This window comes from Hemiscyllium ocellatum, chromosome 16, assembly GCF_020745735.1.
Source record: "Hemiscyllium ocellatum isolate sHemOce1 chromosome 16, sHemOce1.pat.X.cur, whole genome shotgun sequence".
Taxonomy (NCBI): domain Eukaryota; kingdom Metazoa; phylum Chordata; class Chondrichthyes; order Orectolobiformes; family Hemiscylliidae; genus Hemiscyllium; species Hemiscyllium ocellatum.
This window is the reverse complement of record NC_083416.1, coordinates 81313907-81339577: the sequence shown is the minus strand read 5'-3', so window position 1 is coordinate 81339577 and position 25671 is coordinate 81313907. Positions and strand designations below refer to the sequence as shown.

Here is a 25671-nt window from a genome sequence, read left to right as displayed (position 1 = left end):
GTTCTCCCCTTTCCCTTTCACCCAGCACTGTGCCACATCCCAGCATTACCTGGTTGTGAGGCCTCCAGTGAACTTCCGGCTGTGATGAGGTTAGTAGCACCCTTTCTGAAGCAATGTATTGAGCACTTCTAACTAACACAACAAACAAAATAAGTATGGTCATGGACAGGAAGATCCATTTGGATCTGAAACAAGCAAATACGGTTGAATGTTTCTGGTGTCGCTCCTTTGTTTAAAATATAATTTATTTCAACTTATTCATTCGCCCTTCCAATGTTAGGTAATGCAACATTTTTCAAACTTAATTTTCTAGAATGGGATAAAGATGATGTTGGATTCAGAAGATGGCATTCTACTGTTGGTCAAAGCTGTAGATCTTAGTGCTCCATCTATGATGATTGATGCTGCCAAGCTATTGTCTGCTATCTGTGTCCTGCCAGGACCTGAGAATATGTAAGCAATTAATCCTTTAACGACCATTTAATAATGGCGTTTCATTGATACATGAATCATTTTTTAGTACAATGAGGTGTACTTCTGTGTTGAACTGCCAGTTCCTCTTGGCATGTGCATAACTCAGAATTGTAACTTTTATTCAAATACCATTTTATGAAGCAATATTTACGCAGTGAGATGTAAATATTTGAAAGGAGACTGAAAGTAGCAAGTTTAATTGTGAGATATGAAATGATTACTGGAAAGGTGGATTTATATTCATGGCTACTGAGCACTGATTTATGTTACACTGTACTCCCCTAGGCATGAAAAAGTGCTCGAAGCAGTGACAGAGAGAGCAGAGGAGAAAGAATGTGAAAGATTCAAGCCACTGTTGGATGGATTAAAGATCGAACAGAGCATAGCACTAAAGGTGAGTTATCCTGATGAATAAAAGCAGCCCATTTAACAAAGAAAAAAAGGCATTTATAAATTTGTTTTTGATGGAAAGTTTGTGCCACTGTCATTGGTCATAGAGTTTTTACAGGACAGAAAGAAATCTTCTGTACTTTGAATGTACTCTTTTATTGATATCAGAACGGACTGAGTGTTTCTATATGCATTGTGATGGGAATGGAAGCCTGTAGGTAAGTGGGAAATATTGAAATATCCAAGCTCCCCTAATGATATTCCTCAACTAATACAAATAACATTTAAATTTACCTGCTGGTAGTAACATGTAGATTCACAGCATAAGATGTTTTTAATGTTGGTGTAGATCCTACTGATCAAATTCTGTGGCATTGCAATAGCATCATTAAACCTGTCATGTAAAAACAGAGAAATTAAAAGGAGTAGGCCATTTGACCCTTCGAGCCTGCTCCACCATTCAAAATGACCATGGCTGATCAGCCAACTCAGTACCCTTCCCACTTGTGATCCCATTAGCCATAAGGACTACATCTTAGTCCTTCATGAGTTCATTGATGATCTCACACAGTGATAGTACTGAACAGAACTAAAAGAAAAAAGTTCTAAACATCCTTGGACCTCTGTGATTTTTAAATGTTTTTGTCGTATTATTTTGTAAATCGATATTAAATTCACAATTTGGATCTGTTAGTTGTAGGCTGGAATTTTGGCACATGACTTCTTTTAATTGGTCCTCTTTGACTGCATGTCTGTCATTACCCTGTATCAAATTTGGAGCTTCCATCGCAGACTATGGGTTTAGAGTGTGTTGCCCTCTTGGGCTGAGGGAATGCACTTTACCATAAGCCCATACAAAATAGAAACAGGACTTGGCCATTCGGCCCCTCGAGCCGACTCTGCCATCCCATTTAAAGGAGGGAATCGCTCAAATTGTCTTGTGCCTGCATAAAGGGACTTGGTAGGCATTTTCTGCTGCTCACCAGAACTGGAATTGTTGTATTTTTGTATTAAGGCCTTCATAATTAAATAGGTGGAACTGAAATATATTTTAATCAAGATCTATTTGAATAGTAGAACAGACAGTAGAATAGTAGAAAGACTCCTGATTTGTTTTCCTTTCCTTGGTCTTCTCTAACACCCGATCTGCAGCTCTAGCTGAGATCAGCTGACTCCCCCAAGCCAAGTATGGGACTAACTTGCTTGAATTACATTTGCGGCTTGTGTTGTTAAGATGACTGTGTTGTGCTGTCAACGATGCAATTATCTTTTAACTCCTCTGGAATTATTCTCTCTCTTGTCAGGTGGCATGCATGCAGTTTGTTAATGCCCTCATCATTCCTGCAGACGAACTCGATTTCAGGATTCACCTGCGGAGTGAGTTCATGCGTTTGGGCCTCAATCGGATATTACCGGTGAGCATTTTTTTGTTTTACAATTTTGAGGCAACTGATGAAGGAAGAATCCAAATCTAGTCTCTGAATGAAATAGATTTGTTCACAGAGTGAAATGTTACAGATATATCCCTCCTGACTATACTTAAACTTTTTGTTAGTAAAGGTCTCTTTCTAGCTGCTCAACTAAACATCCAAAGGGGAAATGTTCAAGTGAGTTGTTTAAAATGTTTCTTCAATAAGACAGAACAGTGTGAATGGGCTCATAGGAAGTGAGAGATGTTGATGATGCCATGGGAGTTCTAGAGTATGCATCTCACTTGCTGGTTGCATGGTTTTCAGTGGGAAAACAAAGGAAGGACATGGGCTCAAGCTATCAGTATCAGAAGATGTTTTTGAGGGTTGGGGCAGTGTTGAAGTCTCCAGAGATTGGGAGAGGGGAGGTTGTGTTGACATTTGATCAGGCAACTAAGAATTTAAATTTGAGATATTGGAAATTAAAAGCCAAGCTAGGTAAGCAAGCAACAAGGATAATAGTGAATGGAACTTAGCATGAAATGAGGCAGCATAGGTTTGGACGAGTTGTTTGGATCGATGGAGGAAGCATGGAGGCCTCTTGAATGCTTCGAAAGTGGTAAAAGCACAAATGAGGCCCTCAACATCAGAATGGTTGAAGTATGGGCAAAGCTAGACAACGTAATTGAGTGGGAACGATAAGTATTTTTGGTAGCGTGATTTCAGGATCTGAATCTCAGTTGGATTCTAAGGATAAAACTGGTCTGTGATTGAATCAGCAGCTGTGTAAGAAGGTGGGAGTCTGGTAGTGGTTGAAGGTTGCTATTGGTGACGAAAGTGTGTAGTTTTTTACGGGGCTAAAGGTAGGGCTCTCAACTTTGCAATGTCTCACTGGGAGTCCTTGTGACTAACTCGGGGTTGGGTTATGGACAAGCAATCGAACAGATCTGAAGGAGTTGAGAAACGTCATGAAGATCTCCAGTTTTCTCCCCCAGTCCAAAAATTGACAGATTAGGTGGATTGGCCATGTTAAATTACCTGTAGTGTCCAGGGATGTGCAGGCTAGGTGGGTTAGCCATGGGAAATGTGGGGTTACAGGGTAAAGGTGGTCTGGTGGGATGTTCTTCAGGGGATCGGTGTGAACGGGCTGGGCCAAATAGCCTGCTTCCATACTGTAGGGACTCCAAGTTTATAAGTACTAGTGCTTTTATTCATCAGCATGTCTGTGAAATCCTACCTTTTGACAACTCACTTTTTTTTATTGCATTGAAATACACCTTCAAGAAAATGTGTTCCAAATTTTCAGATTACTTCACTTTCTGTAAGTCTAGGCATCTACAGCCGTAAGTTGCATAGTGTCTAATTCTCAAGCATCCACAATAACCTGAAGGTAACTGTGTTACTTTATTTACTGTTTTATAGGAATTAAGGAAAATTGGGACTGAAGAACTTAATGTGCAGCTTTCTGTGTTTGATGAACATGCGGAGGAAGATTCAGAAGATTTGAAAAGTCGCCTGGAAGATATTCGAATAGAAATGGAATATCCTTTCAGTGACATGTGGAATTGTTTAGGTAGATGTTACCTGTCTGTCTCTTTTCATGAAAATCGCTTTAGTTTCATAAGAAAACTATAATCTTGGTGATGAATAAGGAGTAGGAAGTTTCCTCTTTGGGAAAATTTAGCTATTCTGCATGGAGTTTGCACATTCTGATAAACCTGAGTGATAAGCGTGTTTCAGGTGATTTGAGTAGCGTGTACTGAATTCTGCATAGTTTCTTTCCAAAACTACATTGTACTGAAATCAGAATGTGTATAATATAACAAGGCCAGAGTGTATACTGGTTGGAGTCAAACCCAGGTCCCAAGGAGCATCTGGTGGCTATTGGAAAACACTCATCACAGCTCCAGGGAATGCTGGAATTATTCATCAGAATGACCTAAGTCCAACCATCTTTACCTTTTCTCCATCACAAGATGGGCAGCACGGTGGCTCAGTGGTTAGCACTGCTGTCTCACAGTGCCAAGGACCCACGTTCGATTCCAGCCTCTGGTGACTGTGTGGAGTTTGCACATTCTCACTGTGTCTGTGTGAGTTTCCTCCAGGTGCTCAAGTTTCCTCCCACAACCCAAAGATGTGCAGGTTAGATGAATTGGCCATGCTAAAATGCCTGTAGTGTTCAGGAATGTGTAGGTTACGTCATTAGTCAGGGGTAAATGTAGAGTAATGGGATAGGGAATGGGTCTGGGTGGGTTACTGTTCAGAGAGTTGTTATGAACTTGTTGGACTGAAGTGCCTGTTTCCACACTGTAGGGATTCTGTGAAGATTAGTAGCAAAGTTGTTTGCTGCTGATTTACAGTGCTAGGCAAGTAATATTCATACCAGGTGATAGCAATTTTCAACAAGAGCAGATCTAACTGTCTTGCTTCAAAGTTCAGTGGTAGTTGAATCCCCTACCCTTGATATCCTGATTTGTTAAAATTAACCATATCATTAACTGGACGTGAGGATGTACAAGTACATTGGGTAACTCCCCAAAGCCCAGCCATTTAAAAGGCACAAATCAGGATGTGATGGAATACAGGATAGGATTAAATTACTGCAAATGCTGGAATCTGTACTGAAGACAAAGACAGCTGGAAATCACAGTGGATCAGGCAGCATGAGCAGAGAGAGAGAGCAAACTCACTTTTCAAGTCTAGATCAATCTTCTTCAGAGCATGCTGCTGTGATTTCCGGCACTCTGTTTTCAGTGTGATAGAAAAGTGTGCACTCAGTTAGATAGGTATAGCTGCAATAATCCTGACACCATGCTTGATTTGGCACCATGTTAAACAAACTCCACTATTTTCTCTCAGTGCAGCAGTGTGTGACATCAACAAGGTGCATCACGGTAATTCAACAAAGCTCTGTTGACAGCATTTTCCATTACCACCTAAAAGGACAGATGCATTGAAACACCACTACCTGCAAATTCCCCTCCAAACTGCACACTATCCTTCCTTGGACCTATATTGCTGTGCCTTCCATGTTACTGTGTTAACGTTCAGAAACACTCTCTCTCAAACAGAACTCTGATACTTATACATAGACTGTAGTGACCTCACCAGCAGTACCTTGGGCAGTTAAGGATGGACAATAAATGTTGGCATTGCTGACCTCCTATGAGCCTATTTTAGAAAAACCTCTCATCCTCCTGGGCAGCTCCTGCTGTCCTACACCCCTACTCTTCTGGTCTGTTAGTGTCACTACTACTTTTAAATACCCTGATTTGCTTGTTATAAATACTATGGATTTGTGTATGGCACTTTCGAATGCTACTCGACCTGATTGCTCAGTGATGCTCTGCATACTGCAGGGTGTTATAACAATTTTTAGTGTAGGCCACTGCTCGTGTGTGAATCCAGATTGTTATTTATGGCACCTTTGGTGCTACTTTAGTATGTTTATTATTTTAAAGGTTCGATTTAAGAACAAGTTGTTGTTGTTGTTGTTGCATTAATGCCCAGAGAAATGAGGTGATGCAGGAGCTCCTGGCGATCCGCACTTTAGGAAGTGCACCCATGCAGTCCCACTTGAATGCCATCGATTTTGAATGAGACCAAAGCAGATGATTGGGATATGCAGCAAAAATCCAATTAGTGTTAGCTGATGATGTTAATCTGGTCTGGTGTGTGATACATAGGTCTCCCAGGGTAGTTTTAGTTATGGGCCATGTTTTCTTCTAGCTTTCAGTCATGAGATTCATTTCCCTAAATGCTCATCTGTTGTTTAAATTGAGAGTTAATGAGCTGATGAAAGATTAAACACAGACTGTAATGGAATGGTTTTGTGTGAGTTTCAGCCTGAGTGTGGCTCTGAGGACTGTAGTAGATCTCCTCAAATAAAATTAGTTACAGCTTCTTTCTGGTTGAGCTTATTTCAATATGCAAATTGTAAGTTTACTTTTGAAGTTTAAAAACAAACTGAAGCAAATTCTAACATCATTCCTGCAGACAGAAGTTTCCTGCCTTGCACTTTTATGGGACTATTCTCACCTTACTTTCCTTTAAAGCAGTCTTCTAGCAACCGTGTTTTTTTTAAATCAGTGAGTCATCCAAGATACTGCGTCAACTTTGGCAGAGTTACAAAATTTAATAGGTGTACTTTGCATGGGTGTTCTCAATAATTATTGATTCTGCATTGTTTTCTCTCTTTATAACTGAATAATTAGTGTGTTTATTTGCAGGTCCTTCTGAGGCCTTTTTTTTATTTGTTTATCTTCCAAACTCAAAGTCCACTTTATTTTCAATATCTTAAAAACTAGGAGGCAATCAAAAAGGCTTGACAGTAGAGTGTGGGTGTGGATGAATTGAAACCCAAATAACCAGAGCAGATTTGGATGGAATCTGTGTTTCATTCAAGCACTGATCAACTTTTCAGAGATGTTATTGCACACCTTTGCAGCAAGTGGGACTTGAATCCAGGACTCTATCATCTGTGCCACAAGGCACTAATGAGTTATTTTAGTTGAATGGTGAACTAGATTTATTTACACAACTGACAGAGGTCACATTTGAGTTTTGGGAATCGCATAGAGGGATGCTTGTATTCGTTAGAATCATTTTAGAAAGTTAAAATTTAAGTGTTACACTTATTCAGTACAAGATTTGACACCTATCTATTTTCCCTGATCCTTGCACCTAGAACTGAGAGGTCATACCGTAAAATTAGAAACAAACCTTCCAGCAGTGAAATTAAGAAGCGCTTCTAATGCGCAGGTATTGGCATTCTCTGTTACAAAGGATAATTGGTTTTAAATCAAAAGTTAGTTTTTAATTCTGAAATATTTTTGTTTACCAAAGACATTTAAAGTATATGGGGCAAAGGAGTTGGATGGAGTTAGGCTGCAGGTCAGCCAGGACAGAATGGACCCTGTGTTTACGACACAAATCATGACCTATGTAAATAGACTTGTTTAACATTAACTCATAACATGTGGGTGTTGCTGGTTGGACCTATTCCTATTTGCCATTGAGAAACTGGTGGTGATCTATTTTCTTGAGTTACTGCAAACTGTGTTGTAGGTAGAATCTCAATGGCATTAAGGAGGGAGTTCCAGGATTTTGACCCAGCAATAGTGAAGAGACTGTGATACATTTCCAGGTCAGGATGGTGAGTGGCTTGGAGGGGGAACAGCAGGTGATGGTGTTTTTGTGTATCTTCTGCCCTTGTCCTTCCAGATGGAAGTGCTCGTGATTTGGGAAGGTCCTATTTAAGGAGAAAGTGAGGACTGCAGATGCTGGAGATCAGAGCTGAAAATGTGTTGCTGGAAAAGCGCAGCAGGTCAGGCAGCATCTAAGGAACAGGAGATTCGACGTTTCTCCTGTTCCTTGGATGCTGCCTGACCTGCTGCACTTTTCCAGCAACACATTTTCAAGGTCCTATTTAAGGCTCCTTGGTAAATTTGTACTGCACACCTTGCAGCTGGTGCACACTGCTGCTGAGCGTCGTTGATGGAGGCAGTGGGTGTTTGTAAATGAGTGTTAATCAAATGGGCTGATTTGTCTTGGATGGCATCAAGCTTATTAAGTGTTATTGGAGCTGCACCCACCCAGGCAAGTGGGAAGTATTCCATCAGATGGTGCACAGGCATTGAGACATCAGGCAGTGAGTTACTTGCCACAGTATTCCCAGCGGAGAAAGTGAGCACTGCAGATGCTGGAGATCAGAGCTGAAAATGTGTTGCTGGAAAAGCGCAGCAGGTCAGGCAGCATCCAAAGAGCAGGAGAATCGACGTTTCGGGCATGAGCCCTTCTTTAGGAAGTGTTCCCAGCATCTGACTGGCTCTTGGAACTTCTGTTTTTGTCTGGTGATTCCATTCAGTTTCTGGTCAATGATAAGCCCTAGGATGTTGATAGCGGGGGATTCATTGATGCTAATGCTGTTGAAAGTCAAGAAGACAATTAAAAATATCTTTCTTGACGATTAAGAGCAGATTGATGGAATGATAATTGGCTGGGTCAGGCTTGTCCTATTGTTGGGTTCTAAGAAATATGCAAATGACTTTACAAGAACATTAAAAGCTAAAGCGCACAGATGGAACAAAAATTCCGGGAGGCTGCTTCAGTGTTCTGGTTCTGAGGAGTTACAGTCGATTATTCTGATCCTTGTTAATCACATGAAATAAACTCTCATGTTGCTTCGAACTCATGCAACAAATGCTTACAGCCTTGATACAAAATACCTGGTCCCCTAATCCTGCAGGAATTTTCAGCAAATTCAACTTCAAACTAACCAATATAACCGATTTGAACTGCAGGCATTCAGAGCAGAAAAGGAAAAGATTTTTAATCCACTGGTGGCTTGAGCAGTCTCGAGCTACACAATGTAGACTGAGGTGGTGTGGTCGTTTGCTTTTAATTTAATGACTGACCACGTGGACTACAGCAGTCTCTCTTTAGCTGTGGGACACTTTTATGTTTTGAGTAACTTTGGCTGGCGTTCTTTTCTCTTTTTTTCAGAGTCTATATTTGTGTCGTGTCACTCATTTTGAAGGCATTCAGTCAGACCGTTCCTTGCACACATTCATTTCTCTGGTATGTCAGTGGTGATTTTATTTTTGCCTATTCACTTCATATTTCTATTTCTGCTGCACCCTGTGGATTGAAATATGACTCATCATCTCCAGAACTGAAAATAAAACTCATTTTACTTTTAGTTCAGCTTTGAAGTAGATGCGGAACATATTCTTTTATGTTGCTTGCTGATCAAACGTAAAGATTCTGCTGTATGAACGGGGCCTCAATGTTGTATGGTACAGATCTTTTAGGTATTCAAATTTCAACACGTTTGCCCCTGAACAAAAAGCAAATTTTAGGTTTTCAGCTCTGTGAGCCAGTCAGGGTGTTGGAACTGGCAGCTATTATGAAACTATACCACAGGAGGGCAGCAAAACCACAGCAATAGTAAACTCCCTACAATTTTCTCAACTGTGTTGAAAGCATCTGGTACAAATCTTCACTCAACATTTGAAGCCACATTGTGGTGAAAGCAGATCTGCAAGTCATAAGAGCAGTGGCGCCGGCACAAAATCTCCCATCAGTGGAATTTTTTTGGTTTGGCTACTGTAATTTATCTGTAACTGAAGCATTTAACAATTCAGGAGCAGAAGTAGGCTCATCCACCTTTTAATCCTGGTCTGCATTTGATAAGATCAGAGCTGATCTGATTGTAACCTCCGATTCACATTCCTGACTATCCTCATTAATATTTGGATCCCTTCATTAGTCAAGTATCTACCAATCTCTACTTTAAAAGTGATGAACAATTGCACCTGTATCACTTTCTGGTGGATGCAGTACCAAAGAATCTGTGGAAAGACTGATCAGAGGCAATGCCACTTATTGCTGTGGTAAGATTTGAACATGTGTCTCTAGGGAATTAAGCAGGGCTTCTGAATGACCAGTCCAGTAACATCACCTCTGTATTATCAACTTCTTCACTATACCCTCAACACTTTGCTGCAACAATCTGCACTTTACAGTAGCAATCACATTTGAATGAAATTTAATGCACAAAATAAAAGTGATTTTTGTTATGGTAGTGTTATTTTCTGTCACTAATTTCATTCACATCTATCTTCCTTCCCCTTTCTGCGAGATGCTTAGCACTTGTTGGGCCATTCTGTGTCACATTCAAATGTTCAGTCCTCAGGAAAGATTCTTGTTGGTTCACCAGTTGACAGACAATGTCATAATGACAGTCGAAGCTGCTTCTGTGCTCAGTAGAAGTGCAGCTGTACTTGGGCTCATTGTTGACATGAGTGAAATTCAGCTGACTGTGCATTTTATTCCCCACTTTTGGGACACTGAGGCCATTTGTTACTTGCCTCTTGCCAGCTTAGCTGAAATTAACACCATCAACACAACAGTCCTGTTCTGTTTGGTTAAAGTAGATGGAAAAATCTGTTTCCAGTGGTTGTTAACTAGGTGACACAGCTATAGGGTAAGTGACAATAGAATAAAAGTAAAATACAAAGTACAGCACGTACACGGAAAATGCTAAAGAAATTTTGTAGGCCTGGCGACATCTGCGGAAAGGGGATCAGAGTTAACATTTGAAGTCCTGAATGACTGTTCTTCATGAAGATACTGCCAAACCGGCTGAATTTCTGCAGCATTTTCTGTGTTTCTTTCAGATTTACAGCATCCACTGTATCTTTTAAGTATTTTTTGCATAGTGACTAACTGTGATATTAAACATGCCACCTGAAAGGGTAGTGGATCAGATTCATCAGTAACCTTCAAAACCGAAAATGAACAATTACTTCAAATACTCTTTTCCCCAGGGTATGGAGTCCAAAATGAGGAAACATAGGTTTAAGGTGAGAGGGCATAGATTTAAAAGGGACCTAAGGAGCAACTTTTTCATGCAGAGGGTGGTATATGTATGGAATGAGCTGCCAGAGGAAGTAGTGGAGGCTGGTACAATTATAGCATTTAAAAGGCATCTGGATGGGTATATCAATAAGAAGGGTCCAGACGAATTGGGGCCAAATGCTGGCAAATGGGACTAGATTAATTTAGGGTATCTGGTCACCATGGACACGTTGGACCAAATTCACAATAAATATCTGCTTGCCAAGTCAGCACTTGCTAAAAGTGCAGGGTTCAAATTTAAAAGCATAGATTTGGATTTGTAACTAATAGCCAAGTTCTGTGTAAATCAAAGCTTGAGGTTTACTAACAGGTTTCAAGCTATTGAGAGTGATAATGAAAAATTATTTAGTAATGCATTTCATGGCCGTTAGAGATCTTGAGAAAGGAAACAGCTTAACATATGAGAAATGTTTCAGCATTCTGGGTCTATACTCAATGGAGTTTAGAAGGATGAGGGTTGAATCTAATTGAAGTATACAGAATACTGATGGCCTGGAGAGTGTGCATGTTGGGAAGATGTTTCCATTTATAGGGAAGTCTAGGACCCGAGGGCACAGCCTTAGAGTGAAGGGTAGACCTTTTAGAACGGAGATTAGATTAGATTAGATTAGATTAGACTTACAGTGTGGAAACAGGCCCTTCGGCCCAACAAGTCCACACCGACCCGCCGAAGCACAACCCACCCATACCCCTACATTTACCCCTTACCTAACACTACGGGCAATTTAGCTTGGCCAATTCACCTGACCCGCACATCTTTGGACTGTGGGAGGAAACCGGAGCACCCGGAGGAAACCCACGCAGACACGGGGAGAACGTGCAAACTCCACACAGTCAGTCGCCTGAGTCGGGAATTGAACCCGGGTCTACAGGCGCTGTGAGGCAGCAGTGCTAACCACTGTGCCACCGTGCCGCCCTAACTTCAGGCAAAGAGTGGTGAATCCATGGAATTCATTGTCACAGAAAACTGTGGAGGCAAGGTCAATGAGCATGTTTAAGACTGAGATAGATAGGTTCTTAAGTATCAAAGAGATTAAGGGTTTTAGGAGAAAGCAGGAGAATGGGGTTGAAAAACTGATTAGCCATGATTGAATGGTGGAGCAGACTCTATGGCTGAATGGCCTAATTTCTGTTCCTATGTCTTATGGTGAAAGGGTCTGTTTCCATGCTGGACAACTCCATGACTCTGGTTAAGATGTGATGGGAAGAGAAGCAGTCCCAGTCGACAGCGTAGCTTCTTTCTGTGTTGCAACATTCTGAAGTGTGGTTCAAGTAACTTTTCTTGGCTAATAAGCAACGTTTTACTCATACTGAGATATAGAGAATTTCAGAGAAGTGATGGATGTAATAAATATTGTGAAATCCAAGCTGTTACTTGATTTATTTTGTTAACTCCTGTAGGAAATCATATTTAATATCTGTATGCCATTGTCAGCACTTGTTAATAGTGCAGGGTTCAAATTTAAAAGCATAGATTTGGATTAGTAACTGATAGCTGAGTTCTGTGTAAATCAAAGTGGTGGAGTTTGAGGTTTGTTTTACGGACAAGTTTCAAACCATCGTGAGGAGTGATTTGCAATTTTTGGAAAATTCTATGTTGCATTTCATGGCCATTAGAGGCCTTGGGAAAGAAAACAGCTTCGTTTGTGCTCTGTCAGTGGTATTTCTGTTTTAAATATTTCACTGATGGAGATTTGGGACTACACAATGCATTGTGAAACTTTTACAAAATAAAACAAAGAAGTCCTGATGGAACTGCATAGTGTTGTGGTCAGTCTACATTTGGAGTACAGTTCTGTGTTCAGTCTTGGTTGCTGAGTCACCAAAGAGAAACCCGCACACTGGAGGCAGTGAGTATTGACAGTGAGGGACAGGAAGACATTCTGACCTATCCAGCTTGTCTCATGAAGCATTAATTAAAGACTCTCCACGTCACCCAAAAGCCATGCAATCTGGGGGAGGTGAAAATATTTAAGGACAAGTTCTAAAAGTAAGAAGAGCTAAGAGACTGGTCCAAAGTATACAGTCCATCTTCCTTCCCACCTATATGCTCCACCCTCTGCTCCGACCTATCACCATCAACTTCCACCTGTGTCTACCTATGGCCTTCCAAGCTACCTTCCCATCAGCCCCTCTCCTATTTATCTCTCCAGCTTCTTTTTTTGTCCCCACCGCCCCATTCTTGATGAAGGGCTTACACTAGATATGTCAACTCTCCTGTTCCTTTGATGCTGCCTGACCTGTGTTTTTCCAGTGTCACACTTTTCAACTCTGATCCCCAATATCTCCAAAGTGTAGAGTGCCTGGTTTGTGAAGAAAGATTGTGGAAAGTTGGGCTTTTAACCGGGAAAGATGATCAACAGTTGATCTTACCAGATGATGAGAATGTTAACATTGAAATTTAATTTATTTATTAAAATCTGTCGTTCCAAGTCTTGAATGTGCTTAACAACCCAGCCTCTACAGCCATCTGCAGTAAAGATTTCCACAGATTCACAACTCTCTCAAAGAAACAGTTCCTCCTCAACATTGTTCTAACTGGCTGAGCCATCATTGAGAGATTATGCCCTCCAGACAGAGACTGTCCCTCAAGGGAACATAACCTTTTTGTATCTATCCTGCCAGATACGATAAGAATCTTAATATGTTAAGGTCACCTCTGATTCTTCTAAACTTCAGTGAGTACAGAACCAACCTACTCTGCCTCTTTAGTAAAAAATCCCTCCATATCAAGGATCCATGCGAGTGAACCTTCAAGGTCAGTAGATTTTTGCATATCAGAACTGTTCACAATATTCCAGATGTGGTTTAACCAGTAAGAGAGAAAACAGAGTTAACATTACAAGAGCAGGGATAATGGAGGAATATGCAAGTCCTTAATTATGATGGTGGTGCTGAATCATGTGGCTTTATAAAACTAATGGTACACTTCTTTTTCATTGCATTGATTGATATTGGGATTATAATGGATGCATTAAATGTGGATCCTTGAAACAGCTCAGTGATGATTAATCAGCCTCAGTCCCATTCATGCAGTTCCCGTAATAAAATACTTTTCCTGTGATTGTAAATGATTAATTTTGCAAAACAAGGGTAGGTTTGTGTAGCTAGATAATTACCTTCTCACATATCTGTACAGTCTCTCTCACTATTCCATAATTTTCCTTATCCAAATTCACTGAATTTCTCTTGACCTAAACGTACTGATGGAACCACGCAATCAGCATTTGCCCAAGACACATGCTAGTTGTTAAATTCTGCAATCTTGGATGACTGCACAAATTTATTGAATTGAATCTGTTTTATTGTCAGATTTAGATTTAGTTCATAATTTGCCTTTATTGGGCAGCACAGTGGCTCAGTGGTTAGCACTGCTGCCTCACAGCGCCAGGGGCCCAGGTTTGATTCCACCCTTAGCCGACGGTCTGTGTGGGGTTTACACATTCTCCCCATGTCTGCGTGGGTTTTCTCAGGATGTTCCAGTTTCCTTCCACAATCCAAAGATGTGCAGGTTAGGTGAGTTGGCCATGATAAATTGCCTGTGGTGTTCAGGTATGTGTAGGTTATGTGCATTAGTGAGGGAAAATGTAAAGTGGTAGGGTGGGGAAATGAGTCTGGATGGGATACTCTTCGGAGGGTTGGTGGGGATTTGTTTGACTGAATGGCCTGTTTCCACATTGTTGGGATTCTGTGATGATTCTGTGATTTTAAATTGCCCTTTCCATGGGGAGATATCCACTAGCAGTGTTGGAAATGAACACCGTGTTTGTCAGTCGTCTGGCATTAAAAGAGAAAGGATAGGTTACTGTTTTGGTTTTGGCACCAACAGTGGAGAGGGTATGGTTTGACAGTGCTAATGAAGGAGAGGGGAGGACACATTTGAAGATGTGATCATTGTGGAGTGTAGGCATGAGTGTGATCAACAATGGGGCGGACAGATATTGAGGGCATTATGAGAAAGGGGTGCAGGTTGGTGGGCCTGATCAACACAGCGTGCAGATGTAAGGGTGTTATTGACAGAGGGAGTGCAAGTTGATGGGCATGATCTCTGCAGAGAGCGCAGGTTTAAGGATGTGATCAGGGAGGGAGTTAATATTTGAGGCATGGTCATGCAGAGTATGCAGGTTTAAGGGTACTGACCGGGATGATGAAGAATGCATAGTGGGTGTATCATTCATTGGGAAATGAAGGATGGAATATTGTCAGTAGGCATGATTCCCTTGATGGTATATCACGGTGGTGTTCTGTGAGCCATCACTAGTCTTGTTAATAACCACAATCACCAACTATGGTAACAAGAAAAGTGCTGTTCCAAAACTCTATAAACGTGTCAATTAAACCGACCATTCACATATCACTAATAGAGCCTTTGAAAACTTTGTACCTATTAATTGTATGCAAATAAATATTGCGACATTAACATAAACATTGACAGACCACAAAAAACATTAACAATCTCCTAAGATGTCAATCAAACAAAGTTGACAGTTATCTTCAACTTTGAGTGTGTTGCTGGAAAAGCATAGGTCAGGCAGCATTCGAAAAGCAAGAAAATTGACGTTTTGGGCCAGAGCCCTTCATCAGGAATGGCTCTGGCCCAAAACGTCGATTCTCCTGCTCCTCTGATGCTGCCTGACCTGCTGTGCTTTTCCAGCAGCACACTCAACTCCGATCTCCAGCACCTGCAGACCTCGCTGTCTCCTAATTGTCTTCAACTGTCAAAACAGAAAGCCCTGCTGAAAAGTCCTTTTAAACCTGGGCCTGTAGTCATGCATGGGTGATGAGGACACCTGTTGGAAATGTTCTTGCATAATGTAGGGGTGGAGGCAAAGCTTCAGCAGCCTTTAACGCAACTTGTACAAAAGTTGTAGAGAACTGAGGCATGCCTTTTAACAAGCCTACTTTCGCAGTCGGCTGTCCCTGTGACCACCTCGGTTAGTTTCTGGGAACTGCAAGCATTGTCCTATCCCAGAGCAAAAGTCCCATCCCAAAAGTCAAGCAAGCTTGGCAGTTTTCAGTTCCAACTGATCTCATCTGTAGCAAGAATATTCACTTTGACTTCAGTTAACTTTACTCTTTTACTTTTGGCAGGTGTGCCCTTTTATTTTGGAACGGTTTATTTCTTTCCTACATTCCATTCAGTTTTCAGAAGGCTTTTTTAACATGGCTCCTTAACAATAACTGCACAGATGTGAATGAAGTCTTCCAGATGCTGCTGAACACTGTGAAAGACTCCAAAGCAGAGCAATACTTCCTCTCTATCCTTCAACACTTGCTTTTGATCCGCAATGATTACCAAGCCAGGTATGTAGTCTCTTCACTGTTATTCTGGACTGTTACTGACCCATAAGCTTTTCATAACATTTCTATCAAGTAGTCAATCTCTGTAGCAATGTAGCAGGATTTTTTGTTGTCCAACTGTTGCAGTTTGTGTCAACCCTTTTAATTTTAGGTTCTCTGGACCATTTATGTGGAAATATTGTAGATTGCTCAAGCAGTGCTTTAAGCTAAATGACCAGTGTGGTAATAGGCAAGAGGTTGAAGGGACTTTAAAGGAGATGAAGGGGGCATCTATAATACAGCATTTAGACAACCATGAATGCCAATCTGGAATACCAATGCCATTCTTGACCAAGGGGGCATAGTTCAAAACCCCTGGCCAGGCCATTCAGGAGGGATGTTAGAAAGTATTTCTGCACACAAAGGGTGGGAGAGATTAGGAACTCTCTTCCATAAACAGTAGCTGATCCTGAGTCAGTTCATTTTAAATCTCAGATCAATACATTTTTAAGGAATATGGGCAAAGTAGGGATGTGGAATTAACCTCCGATCAGCTGTGATGTGATTGAATGGCAGAACAGGGCTTGAGGGGCTGAATGGCCTACTCCATGTTTCTATGTTTAATCTGCATCTACTCATTGCCTGGTAATTGCAAGTACGGTGGAAGTTGGAATTTTGGAGAATGTAGCTAATGCTCATCAGTATAAGATCATAAGAAATAAGAGATGTCCTTTTGACCTTCGCCATTAAATAAGTTCATGGTTCATCGGGTTGTTGTCTTCGTTCTGTTTTTAGGTTTGTTCCCTGTAACTTCTTGACTGCTTGGTGACTAAAGTCTGAGCCTTGACTATATTCAATGATTTAGCCTCCACTGCTGTCAGGGAAAGAGGATTCCAATGATGAGCAACAATTGTTCCTGATCTCAGTCATAAGCAGGAAACTGTCCCTCTAGAGCTAGATTTCTCCCACACAGGAAAACATCCTCTGTAATTCCCTATCAAGCCCCCTCAGAATCTTCGATGTTTCAATAGAGTGTAGCTCTTGTTCTTCTCATTGAACCTAGGTGCAATCTGCTTGACCTTTCTTCATATTGCAACCCCTTCATTAGCTGGTCTTTGAAGAAATTGTGTGAAGAGCAACAACTCTCCAAGTTCCCCTCTAAACCACTCACCATTCTGACTTGGAAATATATCGTCATTCCTTCGCTGTTGCTGGGTCAAAATCCTGGACTTTCCTCCCTAATGGCATTATGGGTCAACTCATACGGGCGGCACGGTGGCACAGTGGTTAGCACTGCTGCCTCACAGCGCCTGAGACCCGGGTTCAATTCCTGACTCAGGCGACTGACTGTGTGGAGTTTGCACGTTCTCCCCGTGTCTGCGTGAGTTTCCTCCGGGTGCTCCGGTTTCCTCCCACAGTCCAAAGATGTGCGGGCCAGGTGAATTGGTCATGCTAAATTGCCCGTAGCATTAGGTAAGGGGTAAATGTAGGGGTATGGGTGGGTTGCGCTTCGGCTTGTCGGTGTGGACTTGTTGGGCCAAAGGGCCTGTTTCCACACTGTAAGTAATCTAATCTAATCTAATCATGTCACATGGACTGCAACGGTTCAATTAGGCAGCTCACCACCATTTTAAGGGGCAACTAGAAGTGGGCAGCCAGTTATACCTGTATGCTGCAAATGAGTAAAACAAACTCATTGCTCATCAAGAGAAGAATGAGAGGGGATCTCACTGAAACATTTAAAGTCTCTGACAGGGTTGGATAAATCAGGCAGATGCTTTTCTTGTGGAGTATTTGGGGGAATTCAGTGGTGGGAGTTTCTTGAACAAAGAATCAGAATGTAGCTGTAGGGTGGACCATTTACAACTGCAAAGAGATGTAATTTCTTCACATAGAGGTTGGTAATCATGTGGCATTCCCATAATGCCATAAGGTGGAGGAGACCAAATCACTGAATATATTTAAGCAAGAAACCGATTTCTTGATATTAAACATGTCAAGGAATGTTTTGAAAGTATGGGGTGCATGATACTGGGAATATAAACATTACATTAGCTTTTCTAATGACATGCTATACGTGCTATTAACAGTTTGTGGTTCATGCACTAGGACATTCCAGTCACTTTATGTCCAGAGTTCTGCAATCTCTCTCTGCTCAGATAATAAGCTTTTCATTTTTTCTACTAAAATGTGCAATTTCACATTGCTCCATATTAATTTCTATTCACCAGATCTTTGGTCACTCACTTAACCTATCTGTATCTTTTTGTAGCTTCTTTATGTTCTCCTTATAATGTACTTTCAAACCAACTTTTGTGTCATTGGCAACTTTAGGAGTCATATCTCCAGTCCCTTCATAGAAGATATTTATATCCAATATTAAAAGTTGAGTCCCCAGATTGAACCTGTAGTACTCCATTAGTTTTGTATCTTGCCAACAAGGAAAACGCTCACTTCTGCTTACTTTCTTCCTTCAGTCAGGCAGCCAATCCCCTGCCAGTGCCAATATGTTAGTCCTATGTTATGAGCTTTGATCTTCGTCAATAACCTTTTGTGGCACCTTATCAAATGCCTTCGTGAAATTTAGGTACAGTCCATCCATTAACCACAGCACACAGCAGTGTCATACTTCTTATTCTGTAATGGCAGGGCATGGATGTTATTGTAGTAAAGTTTGATTTTATTGATCATTGAATCATTTGAATCAGGAGTTGACAACATAGGTCAGATATGTATACTGGGCTTCCTGAGTGTTGAAAACTAAATAACTCTGGCCTACCTGTGCTTGGGTTATATACTAATCAGTTTACCCTGACTGAAATTTGAGAGCCCGGAGCTTTAAGGGACCAGTTCTAGTTGTGTGCATGAACTACCAATCCGAGCCGTCTGATCTGTTGGGAAACGAGGATTGTTCTGCTTTGAGATTTCAAAATTAGGAGGAGGTTTCATTGCGGTATTCAGAGTTATGAGTGTTCTAGGCAGGGGAGGCAGTGAGAAACTTCCCAGGAGCAGGGGAATAGAGAAACAGGGTGATCCCATGAAGAAACAACGATGAGATGAGGCAAATCTTCTTAACGTAGCAAAACGGTTATAATCCAAAATTCGTTGCAAACAAGTGTGATGTTACAGCATATGATTTTCTTCAATCCTTTCACTGTTTAAAAAAGTCAAAATTCTAGATTTAGATTTTATTGTCACATAGATTCAAATACAGGAGTACAGTGAACAGTGTACAAAGTTGTCATTCTTCGGCGCCATCATAGAATATGAAAGACAGGATTAAAAGCAGAAGCAGAAATAAAATAAACAGATAAAAGGAAAGGAAATGTCTAGATTACTTGCATATTAAAATTGAACATTCTGGAAATATCAGTTCTGGTTATAGTTAATGATACTGAACAGCAGATGGTGCTGTTGCTCTTTCAATTCAAGATATTGTCTAAAAACTGAACGAACTGCAGATGCTGTAAATCAGAACAAAAACAGAAATTTCTGGAAAAGTTCATCAGGTCTTGCAGCATCTGTGAAGAGAAATCAGAGTTAACATTTTGGGTGCGGAGACCCTTCCTCGGAACTAACTGGTCAATTCAGATTGTGCCAGACAAACCTTCTAATGTTGTCCTTTATAGTCTGTATTCTTTAAATGCTTTTATTTTATATTGTTTTTCATTCACTTTTGTGACATCTGGCAGCCTAGAATGCTGACATTGCTGTTATTAAAATAAACACACTTTCCTGCATTTAAGTATTGCTCACGCCTTGCACCAAGTGAGATGTAAGGGGTTATTTGACTGATCATAGAATCGTCCAGCAGTGAAAGAGACCTTTCAACCTGTTGCCTTTGTGCTGGCTCATCGGAAGAGATCTCCAGCTGGATCCACTCCTTTGCTGTTTCTATGCAATGTTGTGCATTTTTCCTTGTCAATTATACATTCAACAGTTTGATAAAGGACGTGGCTTGTAGGAAAACCTTTGAGAAGGAAGAGGGGGACTGGAGAAAGAGTCCAGAATGTGGAACTTATTGGTTGAAGACCTGGCCTCCAGTGGTGAAGCAAGAGGAAAATATCTGGACGAAAGCAAGTTTGAAGGGAGCATAGAGGTCTGGAGGAGATTACTCAGAGGGAAAATCAAGACAACACAGAAAATTAAAAGTAAGAATAAGAATTTATAGATTCCCAGTATTAATTCAGCCAGGGTGAGGAGAACTGGCCTAACCATAGGGAGTGAGAAGTGGTTTTGGATGTAATGCATATGGATGAGAAATCACTCTAATGGAGAGAACTGTACCATGAAACACATTATTCAGATGTTAAGGTACATCTGCTCGGTCAATGCTGTGAGGTTTAATTGCTACTGAAGTATGGTTGTACACTGGGGATAGAGGTTGTTACTGAGCTCTGTTCCCAGGTAAGAAGACAGCGAGATGTACATGAACAAGTCTCACAGTGAGGAACGATTCAGTAAACCTTTCAGATTGTTTCGATCCGGGCCTCGTAACTTTTCACTTTATTTACCTCTTTTTCCCCCCCCAATATATAATTATCTTGGAGACCAAACATCCCCTGAGGTAGACAGACTATACTCTGGAAATTCCCTCCCTGAGCCCCTCAGACATTCCAAGCCAGTCCAGGAGATGATATTGACTAACTGTGTTCTCGAAAGGCCTTTGCTGTCTGTGTGGCTTTGGGAATGGACAGTAAAACCATGACAGACACTGTCGTCCACATCCCATGAACAAAAACATCTCTGCCCACGGGTTTTAATGAATGCCTACTTCTTCTCAGTTCTGTGGAAACCTTTTCTGTCTTAATATACACTCATGTAGAGTCACTGCCCTGAACAGAAACATTAATTGTTTGTACTTCTCTTGGGAGAGATTTTCTTTAAAAAAAGAAACGTAGCATTTCAGTATCTAATGAACCAAGTTCAGACTGTCTGAAAACATTTCCTCATTATTCTGAGTGCATGTCAGGTCAGAAATGATTGCAGTAGTTGAATATAGGTTTTATGCGTCAGAGCTGCTCTTTGTGGAAGTCTTGGAGATACAATATTCTTTTTATACAAGCACACAGGATGTCGTTGAGACAAATTGCATGTTCCCACATAATAAATTGTGACTTACAAGTATGAAATTTGCAGCCTTCAGTCAGAATAGTTAAGCAAAAGATGATCTTGGTTGCTGTTGATGTATTGTATTAGTATCGTTATGTCACAAAGCAAAGAACACTTGGAATTTAAATTACTCATTCCAGCTCAAAGTTTAGTGAATCATTTATGTCACTCCTGTTTCAAACCAACTGCTGCAGCCAATAGATGGCAGTATTGCTCTATCAAAATCAGTTTTTTGCAAGCTGCAAAGCAATATGCTTTTCATACTTTGTGTTCTGGTGTACTGTCTTTTTGAATATGCCTCCTTCTTTCAGTAAAAATTGTTTCATTATGCTTGCAGTGAATTCTGCACCTCTTAATACTTTCCCTGGTCTGTCAGATATATCTATCTTGCAACACGTGATGTTTTCTTGCATTCTCAGAACCACAGAGTTTCAGTTCAACTGGTGTTCGGCACACAGACAGTTGTCAAGAATACATTCCAAATAGCCAATACCCAGAGCAGGTGTCTTCAGTCTTTTCTCAATGGTAGTGCTGTCTACTGAGTCAAACTGCTCTAAGTTCGATTAGGCGAACATGAGTACTGTAGATGCTGGAGATCAGAACTAATGTTCTAAGTTCAAGTCTGTTTTCAGTGACTTGAGCACAAAATCTACGCTGGTTTGTTCTGAGTGCAGGACTGTGAAAGGGCAGCAGATATGTGAGATCACAATCACTTGCAAGTTTCCTTCCAAGCCACCTACCATCCTCATTTGGAACTACATTGCTATTCCTTCAGTGTTACTGGGTCGAAGTTCTGCAACTCCCTTATTAACAGCATGTGGTTGACCTTATACCCCAAGGTCTGCAGCAGTTCACGAGGGTAACTCCCCACCACTGTCTCCAAGACAAGTAGGGATATACAACAAAATCTGGCCTAGCCCGTGACTCCCACATCCCAGGAACAAATTGGAAAAACAAAGTGGTGTCAGAGATGACATCTTTCAGATGTTTTAGCAATGACCCACCTGGCATCCCAGAGATAGATGATAGATTCTGTGACATTGTGAAGAATGGCAGAGGAGTTCGATCAGATTTCTGGCCAATTTTCATCAGGTGTGAACACCACACATCACAAAACTGATTAGGTAGCCATTTAGACCATTGCTATTTGTGGGAAGAAATTCATTGTCCTGTTTCTGAGTATTAAACCTGTCTGTGCTTCAAAAGAACTCCATTGGCGTGAAGCACATTACAGTGGTGTGCAATTGGTTATTGATATCGCATGTACTTGTAAGCACTACCTGTTCTTGAGATCTTTTGGTGTAGGTTTGTTTGGGGTAAACAACCTGGTGTGTGTTCCTTTTTGGGCTTATTGTAATCCACAGTCAAAGCAACTGTCTGCTCACTGTGTTCTCCCACTGTGTTTGTATCTTGGTTGCTCTAAAACTGCATCAAGTTGACATAGACATAGGAGGGCAAATGCACCATCCCGATTAGTCAGGAGAATTTCACATAAGTCATCGCAATTTGTTAAAATCTTTCAGTAAATAACTTATTTGAGTATTTAGTAATCATTTCAAGTCAACTTAAATTTTTTTGTGTGGAATATTTTAGAGGACAGTCCAGCTTTAAAAAATAATATATGCATGGAATGGGGGGCGGCACTTCTTTTTGACAGGCAGCTGTCACATTCCACAGAGCTGTGGCACTGACTGCTTCCAACCTGTAGGTGCCACTATTGCTCTTTAAATGAAAGGTGGGTGTTGTCTCTGTCAAATCAGCACAATGAAATTTTAATTTTTCTCTCAATCTTACAGCTCCAAATGTTGTATTTGCTGTTTTTCAACTTATACTATTTTATAGCAGACAGCAGTTTGTTAGTCAGTGTTGTTTTTGTTCGAGTTAAACTGAAGTACACGTCTCTAATTCTGAACAGATGGCCTGAACAATGAATGCAGTTCTATTGCCAAACCACAATCTGTTCTTTTATAGCTTAAAAATATATCTCAAAAATATATTGAAGAATAAAAACAAAAGGTTCAGGCTTTTTTAAAATTTGTTTTCCCATTCTGATTTGAACAAGTTTTGGAAGCCATTTTACTTGTGTTTTTTTTACATCTCAAACCCCTTTGTGTTTGCAATTCATTTTTCTTCAGGTCGTCTTCATGTACTCCATTTTGTAAAATCCTGCAGTACAGTGCAATACCACAGAGCTCATTTTCTCCTCACATCTTGCTCACCCCTCCCAGGGCATTCGTGGTTTCAATTTGTGAGAGTACTCGTTCAGGGATTATTGAGCAGAAGCTTACTATGAGCCTCTGTAATGAATTAAACTGAGGAACCATTTGATTGAAGCTATTTTCATCCCTCGCTATCATCTCACAGACCATTAGAAATCAGATTGTGACTGAGAAAGGTGAAAATGTAATTGCAAAAATGTAGCACACAACTATGCGCTGTCATATATTGTAATTTTTGTTTTTGAAAAAAGATGTGAATTTTTCATTTCAAATTTTGAAAGCATATATTTTATTAAATAGAGTAAAATGGTAAGTGCACTGTACTATTTTGGGTCTGTGTGCTGTACATGAAACAGCAGCCTGTCGCTTTGTTTGTTTCAAGGCTGCCGCAGTATTTTCCCATTCTTCCAACTCTTCTTAAATCTTTTGAAATGTAGAGGACTTTTAGGGATTTCTGTTAGATAAATATTTGTGCAAAGTTCATTCTTCTTTGAACATAACCTTTAAGATTGCCGAGAAAAGCATTTTGTAGGAGGTGAAACAAAGGACAGGAGTACTCTGCTACAGCATGAAATGCAGTGATTAACCCTGCGAGTCCCAAAGTAAAGAACCAAGACTGGTCTGCAAAACTGCTTCTTTAAAAAGAACAATGAACAGCAAATTTACTTTTCTGCCAAGATTGAATGTTTCTTGACATGAATTTAATTCGAATGTTGTTGCTTTTCTCCATCTCCTTACAAGATGATATCTCATGATCATATTTCTCACTTTGGTAGGATTTATAAGCCTGTACCCTGAATGCTAGCAAAGGGGATATTTTAGTTGAAGTAATGATCAGGCATCTGGTTTTAGTGATGTTGGGTAAATGATGAATAATAGCCAGGATTGGTACATCTGGATACCATGCTGTGTACCTATAGAACGTTTTGAAGGATCAGTCTGTATGAGATCCTTTGTATCAGCATTTCAAAATACTCCCTTTTTTTTTGCCAATTGTTTTGGCTTCAATAATACAAAGGAAATACTGTCAGGAAATGATTGTTCATCTGGCAGTGTCCTGTTTACTGACCAGCTACAGATGAATCTCTGTCACTGTAAAGACCTTGAATCAGTTACAATGACTTGAGAGAACAGGAAGCCAGATTAAGTACTTGGCAACCTAGTATCGACTCAATCGCACATTTTCAATAAATTTTATGATTTGAAGTTGCCTTTTCGTGCTTCATTATCTTTTAACTGTTAAAATGTCATTTCCTGTTCAAAATGAATGCTGCAAGTCTTTCATCAGCTACCTCTGGAACTCAGTACTTTAGATTTTCCATGCCATACACTAAAGCCTAAACTGCTGTGAGATCTGAACCTGGGAGCAGTTATCTAGATTAGCTAAGCTTACTACTGCTGCCTATAGGGAAGCACATGTTTACCATCGTACAGCAGTAAGGCCATGTGGCCCATTCACCAAATCCCAACTCTTTGAAAGAGCTAGGCATTCTATCCCATTCCTAGATACACTCCCATTACATCCAATTCCTTCAAGTGTTGGGGAGACAGTGATATCATTATGATAACATTGAGGCTAATAATTTAGAGGGAAAAACAGGAATTTCTGGAAAATCTCAGCAGAGGCTGGCAGCATCTGTGAAGAGAAATCAAACTGTGTTCTGAAGAAGGGTCACTGGATCTGAAATGTTAACTCAGCATCTATGGTGAGAAATCAGTCAGACCTGCAAGCTTTTCCAGCATTTTCTGGTTTGGCTTCAGATGTCTCACATTTGCATGTACTTCTGGGGTTCCGGGTTCATATCCCACCACAACTGTTGGTGGAATTTCATTTCAATTAGTAAATTGGGACTATAAATCTGGAATAAGGTGGGTGAACTTGCAGCATAGGTCGGTATCTGGGATTTGGATGTTATGGCCATTTCAGAGACATGGCTAGAGGAGGGACAGGATTGGTTCTTGCAGATTCTGAGATTTAGATCTTTCAGTAAGAATAGAGAAAATGATAAAGGGGTGCGGGTGGCATTGTTACTCAGGGGCAGTATTACAGCCCCCACCCCCTCTCCCGCCTATCACCTTCCCCCTCACCTCCTTCCACCTATCGTATTCCCAGCACTCCTCTCCCCTACCTTTTATCTCAGCCCATTTGGCAAACCAGCCTCATTCCTGAAGAAGGGCTTATGCCCGAAACGTCAATTCTCCTGTTCCTCGGATGCTGCCTGGCCTGCTGTGTTTTTCCAGCACCACACGTTTCAACTCTGGTCTCCAGCATCTGCAGTCCTCACTTTCTCCCAGTATTACAGCAGTTGAGATAACATGTGGACTCATTCACTGAGGTAATTTGGGCTGTGATTAGAAACAGGAAA

The 25671-nt window shown here is 40.8% G+C and overlaps 1 protein-coding gene across 1 annotated transcript in view; it reads left to right on the top strand.

Moving 5' to 3' along the window:
* Nucleotides 1-25671, top strand: part of LOC132823514 (protein diaphanous homolog 1-like) — a 342084-nt gene that overhangs the window by 103410 nt on the left and 213003 nt on the right. The window contains exons 8-12 of the mRNA XM_060837454.1: nt 314-453; nt 760-868; nt 2169-2279; nt 3696-3815; nt 15883-15998. Coding sequence (XP_060693437.1) covers nt 314-453; nt 760-868; nt 2169-2279; nt 3696-3815; nt 15883-15998 — 596 coding nt within the window. The remainder of the gene's footprint in view (nt 1-313; nt 454-759; nt 869-2168; nt 2280-3695; nt 3816-15882; nt 15999-25671) is intronic.